This window comes from Psammomys obesus, unplaced genomic scaffold, assembly GCF_907164565.1.
Source record: "Psammomys obesus unplaced genomic scaffold, mPsaObe1.curated_primary_1811, whole genome shotgun sequence".
Taxonomy (NCBI): domain Eukaryota; kingdom Metazoa; phylum Chordata; class Mammalia; order Rodentia; family Muridae; genus Psammomys; species Psammomys obesus.
The window spans coordinates 5,951,693-5,964,445 of NW_026596131.1; the positions used below are offsets into that span (position 1 = coordinate 5,951,693).

General features: G+C 38.6%; 1 protein-coding gene across 3 annotated transcripts in view; it reads right to left on the reverse strand.

Annotated features, from left to right (window-relative positions):
- Abca9 (ATP binding cassette subfamily A member 9) overlaps positions 1 to 12,753 on the reverse strand; it is a 70,082-nt gene that overhangs the window by 15,384 nt on the left and 41,945 nt on the right. For all 3 annotated transcript variants that reach the window (XM_055592409.1, XM_055592410.1, XM_055592411.1), the window contains 7 exons: positions 11,525 to 11,662; positions 8,898 to 9,005; positions 7,651 to 7,824; positions 5,308 to 5,421; positions 3,458 to 3,577; positions 1,349 to 1,417; positions 612 to 703 (listed from right to left, as the gene is read on the reverse strand). In XM_055592409.1, the coding sequence (XP_055448384.1) occupies positions 612 to 703; positions 1,349 to 1,417; positions 3,458 to 3,577; positions 5,308 to 5,421; positions 7,651 to 7,824; positions 8,898 to 9,005; positions 11,525 to 11,662 (815 nt within the window). The remainder of the gene's footprint in view (positions 1 to 611; positions 704 to 1,348; positions 1,418 to 3,457; positions 3,578 to 5,307; positions 5,422 to 7,650; positions 7,825 to 8,897; positions 9,006 to 11,524; positions 11,663 to 12,753) is intronic.

Here is a 12,753-nt window from a genome sequence, read left to right on the forward strand (position 1 = left end):
AGGAATGTAAGCAAGCCCCAACTAAGTGCCTTCGTTTATAAGAGGTGCCTTATGAACGGAGTCTCTTCGAAGAGATAGAAGAGAAAGTATGTGTGTAAAACACTCTCATACTGGTTGCTCATTAACTAGTTTTCAATACCTTTCTCATACTTCCCCTATTTCAGAATTTTCCAAAACCCAGCTTCACTTATTTTATGCTATCCTCTAATATAAAACTTTAAATTTGTCCCAGCTGCCTTCTCAAGTCTGAGGGAAAAGAGCACGGATCTCAACTTTAGTCTTACGGCTCACATATATTTCCTTCCTGGACTGTCAACCTCTATCCAATTGCTTATATGCATTTATTTATTCTTTTAAAGATACTATCTCTTGTATATAACTCAAGGGTACCCATGAAATTTCCATCTCTCCTAATTTAGAGTCTTATGTATGCTAACACTGCTTTTTAAACTAGACTGTATGATCATGAATTATAATAACTTTGCCTATGACACAGGCCCTTAAAAACAATCCTGAGCTCTCTCCCCCGATCCCAGTTAATTCAGGCATATTAAAATGTCTAAAGAATAAAGATTAAATGAAACGTGAAATTCTATTTTAATACTCTCAACCTGAACACAGGGTCCGTTCTTAGCGATTTGTTCCTGAGGTACTTTTCCAGACATCGGAGAACAAAAAGGAAAAGAAAAAACTGGATGTAAGGCTGGGGACAAAGAAAGAAAAACAAAATTAACATCAACAAATAACTGTTTTCATATTGGAGGTAATTTAATGAGACTGAGAATCTACAAGATGGCATTTGATAGCATCCTCACAAAGCTGAAAACAGTCTATTTTGACATTTTACAAAGCTGTCAAAACAGGAGTTATATAACCATAGTCTTAATGGTCCAGTAGGAGGGCTCAGTTGGGAAAGATGCTTGCTGCCAAGCCTGATGACCTGAGTTCAATTCCTGGGTCCCACATGGTGAGATGAGGTGGTAAATGACTCCCATAAGTTGCTCTTTGGTTCCTACATGCATACAATAACATGCATTCCCAAGTAAACAAATAAATAAATGTAAAAAGATACCAACATAGTAGTAACGAGTTGACACAAATACTAATTCTGTTTAGAGTTGGGGCTCCATGCTTATCATCAGATGATCACTGTCACGCTAGTGATTTAAAGTCAGATTAAAGTCGTGTGTGTGTGTGTGTGTGTGTGTGTTACTTCTTATTCCCAAAATGTCTAAAAATTACTTAATTTTTTGAAACTCAAAATAAAACCAAAAAAAAAAAAAAAACCCTCAGATAGTACAAAGGTGTCTCCTATTGCAAAAACATTACAAAGGAAATGCCATCTTACTATCAGCAATGCCAGAAATCCCACATGAGACTTTGACGCTCCTACGTCATCCTCGGAGTCATAAAAAACCTGCGAAATGAGAAGACACGCTCAATTGAGTGTTCCTTCATTCCTGCTTTGTCCTGTGTATAATGAACCCCCACGTAGCCTGGGTATCAGATAAACTCTGGAGGTGCTTTCCTTGTTTCTCAGTGTTTGTATGAACTTGAGCTTGCCCGTGGGCCAGGATGCAGAATACTGTTCTGTGCCATACCAGGAGTGAGCTGGGTCGTGGGCAGTGCTGGCAGGACCCACTGAAGTCGTGGGCAAGTCTTTCTGAAGGAAACCCTCTTTCTGAGCTGTGTTCACTTGAGTTTCTGCTCTCATTCATGCTCCCCTCCATTTTCCTCCTCTAGGGACCCTGGATTTGTAATATTCTTATCTGCTGATATCCACTTTTGGAAATAATTATGACCATTCCCCAAACCAGACAAAATTCTTCACTTGGAGAATTGTACATATTTGAATACATTGTCCTATTAGATTTCAAAAAAGTAGATTTCATCTGACTTCATCATGAATAAAAGGTTATGGGCCAATTTTATTTCTTGAGCTGTATCTTGACCTCTTGAGGTCTTTCTGAATAGTTTACCTCTCAATTTTGCTTATTCTGCTTGAAAAATGAGTTCTGTTCACACAGCTCTGCCAATCCTACTGATTCACTCCCAGAAATGATTTTTCATATATTTCCTTCTCTTCTCAAAATGCTAATTCTTACATGTCACACACAGTAATGACTAAATTTGGTTTTGTTTTGTTTTGTTTTGTTTTTGAGACAGGGTTTCTCTGTGTAGCCCTGGCTGTCCTGGACTCACTTTGTAGACCAGGCTGGCCTTGGACTCACAGCGATCCACTTGCTCTTACCTCCCTGCAGTGCTGAGATAAAAAGCATGTGCCACCATGCCTGGCTATTACTACAATTCTTACTTCCCCAAGAAAATATTCATTTGATAGGAAGACTTCTCATTCCTCAAAAGACACATGGTCTATTCTCTATCTTCACACGCTCTGTTATATAGCCAAGTGGTCGGACGGTCCTGTCTTATGGACGCCAGACTCTCCACATGGACAGTGCATGCTTGTGGTTTTCACTTGGCTTTTTGGGATGACTCGCAGACACTGCTTTCCTCTCTACGAGGAACTTCATATTTCCCATGAGTGCAGCATGACGCTTCTTGGGAAGAAAATGGATTAAACCTATCCACCACCTTCCCGATTCACCTGCCCTTCCCCTTCTTCCATCTTGACGTAGTGCGTGGGCGCACTTGCCTCTCGGCACTGCCAGAGCTTGTTCACCTCTCATTCTCTATGAGGCTCAGCTAGTGAAGCTGATGCTTTCATCAGAACCAGCACTGTCAACAGCACCAAAGACCCTCAAGTCCCCAGGCAGAATGGCCTTTTCCCAGCTGTCATCCTTCTGGACTAGCCGGTAGCATCTGGTGGTTTAATGGCTCCTGCACAAACAGTCTCATTTCACCCTTGGAATCTGCCTTGGAAGAGCTGAGGCAAAGCTTCTGGGAGGGAGATCCTGACACTCAGAAGTCAGCCATTTCTCTGGCTCCTGTGCACACTGCCCACTCTCTTTTTATTTCAACTTGTATTTCCTGTGTGGTTTATATCACAGGGTTATACCAGCACTGGCTTTACCAACACTCGTAAACTGATGAACCTCAGGTATTCTGCTGTGTTCTCAATCTCCCATGGGCTAAACTCGAGGTCTATATGTCCACCTGGATGCTGAGTGTTTTTATCACATATCTATCAAGAACCTTAAACCCAACACACCCTAACCTTAACAGAAATGGGTTATCCTTTCTGCCTCCTTGTAGGTCTCCCCAGAAGAAAGGCTGTAGAATGATACTACTCAAAAGTTTCTTTTGGCTTTCATAAGCCAGAATAGGGCTTTCAACTCAAAAGAACACAGCCATGCCCTTCACACGCTGTAGAGAAATCATTTTCTGAAAATCACAGCTTCAGACCTTGCATAGCCAGGGACCGACTTTTCCTGTTCAAGGTTTTCTTCAGTGCCTATACATTTGCTCATGGTAAGAAAGGACTGATATTACTTACCTCAGAAAAAATTAGTAGGGAGCCAGTCAGTGTGAAGGGAGGTATTAAAAATGTGCAGAATAGGAGCCCTAGAAACTCATACTCGTTTATGTCAGTAGCAAGAATGGAGAACATGGTGACCTGAAATGAGGCAGAGAGTGGTGTCACTAAAGCATAGTGATATGAATTACAGCTTGTTTTGAAAGAGAGAAGGAATTCATCTCATCAATTTTCCTATTATAGATTTCTATCTCATTCAATGTAGCATTGTCTTTGGATTTTTTCCCTTGGTGTCACAAACTATGTCATAATTTTATTGGAAGGCAATGTTTTTCAAACACAATATGTATAAAATCAGATATTTATGTCGGCATTTTTTTTGGTCATTCACATCTATGCATCTTATTTTTTTTTCACTTCAACATAAGTCTTGGAGATGTTTTTAAGTCTAAGAATTCTGGCTATTAATTTTCACAGCGTCACTTATGCAAGGCTCCATTGCTAAGCTACAGACCCAGTAATATTGTCTTTCTTAGTTTTAAAATTATTTTCCAAGAGGAACTATTCAGCTTTAGTCTAAGTATTTACATATGCTATCTTTTTTTCTAAATATATTTACTCTTCAAGCACATTTTGTAGTAAGGTTCATTCTAATCATTATATAGTCTACATGTTTTGTTGAAGTTACAATAACATGTATCTACCATTGTAATATTATGGAAGGCATTTCACTGACCTAAAGGTTCTCTGTGTTCACCTACTCATCTTTCCTCCCCATAACCCCTGGGAACCACTAATATATTTATTATTTTCATAGTTTTGCTGGAATTTCATGTAATTTGAACCATGATCTGTAGCCTTCATGTTGTCTGTAAGTTTATTTCATGACTTTCCAGAGACTGATAGCTCAATTTTAAAGTAGAAGTTAATATTCTATCACATGAATATACTCCCATTTATTTAACCATTTTTCATTTTGATATGTCTTGGTTGGCTTTATATTTAAGCAATCAAGCTGCTATAATAGTTTGTGAAGATTTTGTGTGTACTAAATGGTTTTGTTCATTTTTTTTGTTTTGGAGAAACTTTATAAGAAATTCATTCTTTAAGCTCACATTGATGTAAACAACCTAATTGCAAGATACACCAAAGGTAAACATATAAAGAAGAATTCCAAAGAATTCCACCAGTAGGCATATATCCCCAGATACATCTACACTTGTACACATAAATGTGCCAAAGTATACATAAAGTATACCCAATACTAACTTCCTGTCAGTGTTATTAATAACAGCTCCAAATGGGAAGCCATTTGATAGGCATCAACGATGGATAAATTAATTACAGCATATCCATCAGTGGCATAGCATAGCAATGGAAAGAAATGAATAGCTGTGGGATAGAAATCTCTACCTCACGGACTCCTAAAGCTCTGTAGATACACATCCACACATATCCTACAGTTTAAATAGCTTTATGAATATCTTAGAGCGACTAGACCTCTGTAGGGAGAATGATTAATTTCCCATTCTGCTTAGTACAATGATTAAAGTGCATACTCCTTGGGGATGGAGAGACATTTCCGAACACTGGCTGTTCGTCTAGAGGACCCAGGTTTGATTCCTAGCACACACATGGTGTCCCACAACCATCCCCAACTCCAGTTTCATGGAATCTGCTGTCCTTTTCTGAACTCCACAGGTACCAGGCACACAGGTGGTACACACCCCCACACAAGCAGGCAAGACGCTCATATACATACAAAATAAAATAAGTCTAACACAAATTTTAAGTAAAAATAAAATACATGCTCCTAGGGTTGGTCAAGAAAGAGTCTAAAATAAAACGAGAAGCATCGGATGCATACTTACAATTAAAAAGAAAAACGACCAAATGCCACTATTTTTTCTGCCGTTACGAAAAATGAATGAAATCACATATGTTAGGAAAACAAGAGATGACGCATATCCAATACTGCACAGGATCTGAAAACAGAGACAGTCCGGTTACATAGATGAATACCACTTAAAGGTAATCATACCTGCCCCTCCACTCTTTAAAGTACTAGTATAGGCAATTTTAAGTTCTTTGGATTAATAATAATAATAATAATATTGGTAGGGGATGCTAGGCAGGAAGAAAGGGAATGAAAAGGGCTGCTGCTATCTCCTTTCCAGGCACCATTTGAGATATGAATACCAACACATCTGTTTCCTCTCAAATGAACGGCCTACTGATGGTTGCTACTGCCTTGGTAGATAAGGAATTTTAAATTTTAAAAATGTAAAAGAAGACAAAATGAAACGTGTCTAAACTTCTTGTAACACATTTTCAAGTACTAGGCTTGGCTTGATAAAAATAAAAATAAAAAATAATCCATTAATGAGAAGCTTCTATTTGCATAACTGGCCAAGGGGCAAAGAATGAGACATGGCAGGACACTTAATCCTAAATGGACCACACCTCCCCTCAAGGCTCACACGTCACTGCAGAAGAGGGGGTGAAATGAGTGTAAGAATCTGAGGTGGTAGCTGAAATCTCTGGACACAGCCAGGCAGCTGCCCATATGAACTCACAGGAGTTTTGGTAGCACACACCAGATTTGTTCAGACCCAAGGCAGACCAAATCCCAACATGGAAATAGGGTTAGGCATACAATTCCACCCCAAGCCATGGAGTACTGGTAATTATGAGCTGCTGAGAGATGGTGTTTTCTAAGAGTGTAGCCTCTGGTAAGTGGCATAATCTCCAGTGGAGAAACACACTTGTAAAAATACTTGGGTAGCACAGGTTGGTCTTGAAAGATTTTTTTTTTTGGTAAAGAACATAAGATATAAAACCAGAGCAGTAGCTATGTTGGCTTCCTTTCAGAACAGGAGTCATATTGTCCCATACCCAACTAGAACAGGTCTCCATTTTTAGCTAAATTTCTGTTTTCTAAACTTGATGTACCTTACAAAATATAATTTTTACCCTGCACTGAATTTATGACCCCATGATTCATCACTGCCCCTTGCCTTGTTGAATTCATGACCCCATGGTGTAGGACTGCCTCTTGGCTTGCAAAATATTTTCTTTTCAGGATACCTTGATCTACACCTGTGACCGCCAACCCCATGGTGTATGACTCTCCACCTACATGATGTATATTCTTGCTTTTTCACTGTATTCTTCCTGATAACCAATTATCTCGATCCCATAAATGTGCCTGTAGATGTTTTCTGTTAATCTTACAGCATTACCCTGTAAAGGGACCTCAAAAAGCTAGCCTGGGGCTACTCTCTAAAACCCCAATTTAGGGTGAGACAGTCCAGGGTGCCACGACCCAGGTACACCTTTAAAATAAAGCTTGCTTTAATTTCTCAGTCATGAAGGTGGTTTTTCTCCTCCCATATTTGGGATTAACAAAGTCTGGGTGGGTGAATTGGGGAAGAGCTGAAGGGCAGGGTGTAAATACAATCAAAACATGTGTGAAAATCTGAAAGAACTAATTTAAAGTAAGATTAAAAAAACAATAAAACATTGCTGTCCCTTTCAATAGGGAGTAACAATCCTTGGGTTGCTTCCAAGTAACAACCAGGTTCATGATAGGAGATTCAAAATGGCCCAACAAGAGCAACATTAAAGGGTAAGCTGACAATATACGGTGTTCCCAGTTGGTTGTTCTTGGCCCAAAGCTAACACAACTTAAATGAAAGCCAGTAGTTAATGCAGTTAGTTATATATCAGACCCCCAGAAAAACTGACAGGTTTTTCAAGGCTAAGTCAAATAGTATTAGTGTGCGATGGTTCCCAGAGAGCTGCTTTCGAGCTGATTTTATGTCAAAACCACTCTCCACTCTGGAAAGAGACAGTTTTTGTATTCTATCAGTGAAAGGTAAATAGGACAAGGACTCTGCTCACCTCATTCTTTCTCTTTTCACAGTGTTTTCACTTGGCCTCCAAGATCTATCTTTTCACTTGTACTCTATTAAAGTTTAACTATCTCTCTCCCTTTGCTCCAGATCCCCTCTCTTGGCAGTTGCTATTATTTCCAGCTTGCATGTGATTTTACCCCAACAGATATCCTCAAGTTCCTTTCTGAGTAACTTTTATAATTCTTTTATCAATGGGACCCAGATAGAACCTGCAAAGGGAACTCTGACCCAAGGAAAGGACAGTCTAGCAAAACTTCATTCCAAAAATGTAAGCATTACTAAATCTTTACCACTTACCTGAATTAACAGGTTTTCAATGAGGAATATAATCTCTTCCTGGCTAAAAACACAGTCCATTATTTGCATGAGAAGGAGAATCAGGAAGTACAGGGGAATGTCCACCAGAGCCTGTCCACACCAGTAAGCAGATGGGTAAAGGCCTGAAATCCACAGCTGGGAAAGGACCTTTTTCTGATAAAAACAAACAAACATACATACAAACAGAAAGATCATCATAAAAATCCTGAAAAGCTGGGACCAGGAAAACTAGAAATGTGTAATCACAGCAACTATTTTTACTATATCCATTGAGTGATTATTGCATTTGTTTGGAAAATGACATTGCCATTCACCACAGCCCTACACAAGAGAGACTGATACTATCCCAAGTTGAAACACAGATTGACCCAATTCTTCTTAAGGGTGTTCATCTAGGACTTAGGCATTGTTGAATACCGTCAAAAATATTGATGTTAATGATAGGTCCTTATTAAACACTTTTTATATTTAATTTTATTTGATTAAAAGAGATAAGCTGTTGGGCATGATTCTTCAGCAGCTGTCAGACACTTATGCTTGGCTGCTTTGAGCAGTGACAGTAACTCTAGTTCCAGGGAATATGACAGCCTCTCCTTACTTCCACGGGCACCATATGGACAGGACATATAACATACCTGCAGGCAAACTCTCTTACACTTAAAATAAGTCTTTAAAAAAATATGAAAATAAAAGCTGACCCAGTATCCATGGGATTCATGAAAAACAATAGACTAGGTACAATTTAGAGGAAAAGGTATTCCTCCTTTAACAGTGTTCAATCCTAGTGGAAAAGAAGCAGTTAACAAATGAGAAAAGTCCTATGAGCATAAGTGCCATTCATAGGCTCCTTGAAAGAGTTCAAACGGCAGGGATGGGTGTCTATTCAGACTTGTTAAACAGGAAAAAGGTTTGGGTTAAAATTGTTTTTGTGTTGCGATATGAGTAATGAGACGTCTGCTGTGCAAAGAAAAGGGGGGAGGATAGGACAATGGGTCTCAGAGAATAATTAAAAGTTGCCATTTACTACTGGTTGGTGGTATTTTTCCTACTTAAGAAAAATGCATTTCATTAATATTTTGACAGCCTATTATTGAAATGATCAATTATACATTGCAGCAAACACACATTTTCGATTTTCTACCTGGGTGTAAATCCATGTTCATAAGATTGAAAGGAAATTTTTTTTCTGGGCACGAAAGATATCTGAAGACTTTAATACTTCTTACTTTGTAGTCACGGATGCTGCCCATCGCGACGTAAGGTGTGAGACTGGCAGCCACCGGGATCCAGGAGAATGCGCTGCTCATGTACCCATGCTCATAAAGCATGTGCTCCTGAAACCATGCAGAAATGGTGAGCAGAGAGAAAGCAGGCCTCTGGTTCATTCGTACTGTCTTCACCATATCAACCAAAGAAATGACCTAAGCTACCCCCTCACCGCCAGTCTTCCCAAAGTCCCGTCTGTAGCGTGAAGCACCCATCTCTTACTCTAAGATTACAACGTTTCACACACCAATAACATTTATATTTATGCCTATATTTAACTATCTCTCCTTCTACAAACACACACAGACTATAGATAGATAGAAAGACAGACAGACAGACAGACAGACAGATAGATAGATAGATAGATAGATAGATAGATAATAGATAGATAGATAATTTATTATATAACTCATGTTCTTGGAACACCAAATGGAAAAGATGTTTTATTTTCTATTCTCATAAACTTGTGCCAAAGCTGTTCAGTTGAACATTCATAAAGAGTCATTCTTCTGCTTCTGGATAATGCAAAAGTAGATTTAAACATTTTCAGAGACCTGGCATATAGAAATTAGTAAGTACACGAATGTTAGACAATAAGTCATCTGAAAGCGGTTTCCCCGAGGACAAGCTTTCACTGGAGCAAAGGTGACATGTGAGCTTCCAAAGGAACAGGGGGCGGGGATAATATTCCCGCCCAGCTATGACACCTACGCACTAAAACAATGGCCAGCATGGCACTATACTTCGAAGGACGCAAGAGTGGCACTCACATCCTGTTGGTGACCTAACTGAACTGAACGCCCATTCAACTTATCCCTGGTACTGGAAACTCAACCAACTGCCCAGCACTAGCGAAGGCATGGTTCTCAGAGGAGAACCTACAGCCAACTTCACTAAACTAGTCTAATTTCTAACCACATTCTAAATTTATCTACATATAAATCCAAGGTCATCTCAGCTAGTAGTTAGTATTTTGTGTGTGTTTGTGTGTGTGTGTGTGGTTGGTGTCTATCTTATTTGTTTAATTTGATGTCTATCTTATTTATTTCATTAATTTTTTGAGACAAAGTCTCACAATTTTTATATATTTTATTTTTTTATATTAATCACAGGTTATTTACTTTGTATCCCAGCCGTAGCCCCCTCCCTCATTCCCTCCCAATCCTACCCTCCCTCCCTCATTTCCTCCCTGCCCCTTTCCAAGTCCACTGATAGGGGAGGTCCTCCTCCACTTCCATCTGACCCTAGATTATCCATGTTTGTAGCAGCTTTATTCGTAATAGCCAGAACCTGGAAACAACCCAGATCTCTATCAACAGAGGAATGGATACAGAAATTGTGGTACTTTTACACACCGGAATATTACTCAGCAATTAAAAAACAAGGAAATCATGAAATTTGCAGGCAAATGGTGGGATCTAGAAAAGCATCATTTTCTAAGGCAAAAGAAATTCAACGCAGGGAAGTAAAATGGAAGAGCTGAAGTACAACCCTTTCCCCGATCTGCACACTCTTAGAGGATGTAAGCAAACATGGGCAGCATATTTTTAAAAAGACAGTCAAAGAAATGTGATATTTGATATAATTGAGGAACTGCCTTTACATGAGATAGGAATATTGTAGTTGTTCTAAAAAGGCTTTTTATAAAAGAAAAAAGTGTGTGTGTGTGTGTGTGTGTGTGTGTGTGTGTGTGTGTGTGTGTGCAGGGAATAACTTTTAAGAGTTCTCTCCTTGTGGGTCACAGGGGATTGAACTCAGGACATCAGGCTTGACAGCAAACGCTTTAACCAACTGAACCATCTTACCGACCACAGTGACTCTTTTCTTTGACAGACATATACAGTAAAATATTTATAGATGAATGTTGGATCTTAAATTTAATTAAAAACAATCTTAAGGCTATGTATTATAATAATTTAGTTGGCTTGTAAATGTGAGAGGTTATTAAATTGTCTGTTAATGTCTTTGAACTTTACATAATAGTTATCTTTAAAACAAGAACTATTCCTGTGGCTATAATCACTCTAATCTTATCAAAGGTGAAAGTTCTGTACTGAAGTCTTCTTTTAATGCATGTCCAAGCAAAACGGTACTAACAGCAATAATGATAAGAACTATAGATTTTGAGCAAATTACCTACATATTCATGCCTCATTTTCTGCCCTTATGCTGCCTTGATTAAGGGAGCCAGGTGCACACATTTGCCACACTTACCACAGCAGAGATCCTTGTGGTGAGGTTTTGTTTGTTTTGTTTTGTTTTTACACTCTGTGAAATACTGCATTAAGGACTACAAAAATCAAGTTGATCTTTTTGAGAAGGATGCATAGTCAAACACTGAAAACTTCTGCTATTGAGCTATGTCCCACTATCAAGGTTCCATGCCAAAGATTTTCCAATTAGATGTGTTTCCTGCCGTCTCATTGCCCCCAAACCATACTGTTTATACGTTTTTATAATCATAGCCAAGCCATGCATATATATATATATATATATATATATATATATGTACAATCATTAGTTCATAAAAATTGATTTTTTTCTTGCATTACATTCTTAAAAACATCCAAGGTCTTCATTTACTTACTTCAAAAAATGTACTTCTGTCCGTCTGAATGCGCTCTGAAGAATTAAAAATTCCAAGCAGTCCATTACTAATAATATCCATGAGGACTGGAAAGCAGTTTAGCCTTTTGGCATTACATGCTATTGAAAACCTAAGATCCTAAAACATAATGAATATTTCTTAATTCCCATAAAACAACTGTAAAACTTAATGGCAGATTATGTTAGAAAATAATTGAAATCACTGCTTCTATAGTTAAAAACAAGAGCAGAAAAGCAACATCGCCATTGCCTGTGTTATTGAAATTTCCAACATAACTGAAAGGAATTCAGCACTTTGATACGGATTTCTACACCACCACCTCCAAACACCAACCTCATGACTATCCGTGCCCAGAATCTCACAGAGTCAAATAAATCAGTGATGTTTAGTAGCAATTGTGGAATGAATGTTAGGGGCTACCAACCACCCTGACTGGATTTAAGACCCACCCCATAAAATGGCTCTCTGACCTGGCACTGTTATCAGGAAGAACAACCTGTGGCTAAATAGGTCGCCGGCCCTACAAGGGAAAGTACTACAATTTTTTCTGCTAAATGAACACAGTATTATATTGACTTCTAATGATTTAGCTGGATATGCTATATCCATAAATTAGTGCTTCTCTCAAACCCTTATCAAAGAAACTTCTTGCAGTAGGTGGAAATTAACAATAGTCAATGGTCAAAATTAACCATAGTCAATGTGCAGAGACTATGAGACTGTGAAGTTCTTGGCTCTAAATGAAACATCTTATCAGATACTCTCCCCTAAAAGGCTGAATAATCTTCAAGGAATGGGGGGGAGAGGAGAGAAAGTTTGTAAGAGCAGAGGTGAAGGATGACAAGGAAAAGGTGTTTTCTGAACACAACAGGTATAGTACACATATGAACTCACAGTAGTTGTGACAGCATGCACAAATTTCATGCAAACTCAAGACAGAAGAAATCTCAGCATGGAGTGGGAGATGTAGGCACAAAATTCCACTCCTAGTTGAAGAGCTATTCCCATTAGATAGCTGCTGGAATAGGAAAAGTCAGTTTTCTTTAAGGGTATGATACCTGGTAGGTCAACCATACTCTAAAGCAGGCCCTATACCCAAGAGTAGGTGGGAGATTCAAACTGGACCTGATGGCTGGTTGAGAAATAGAAAGATAGATAGATAGATAGATAGATAGATAGATAGATAGATAGATAGATAGATAGATAGA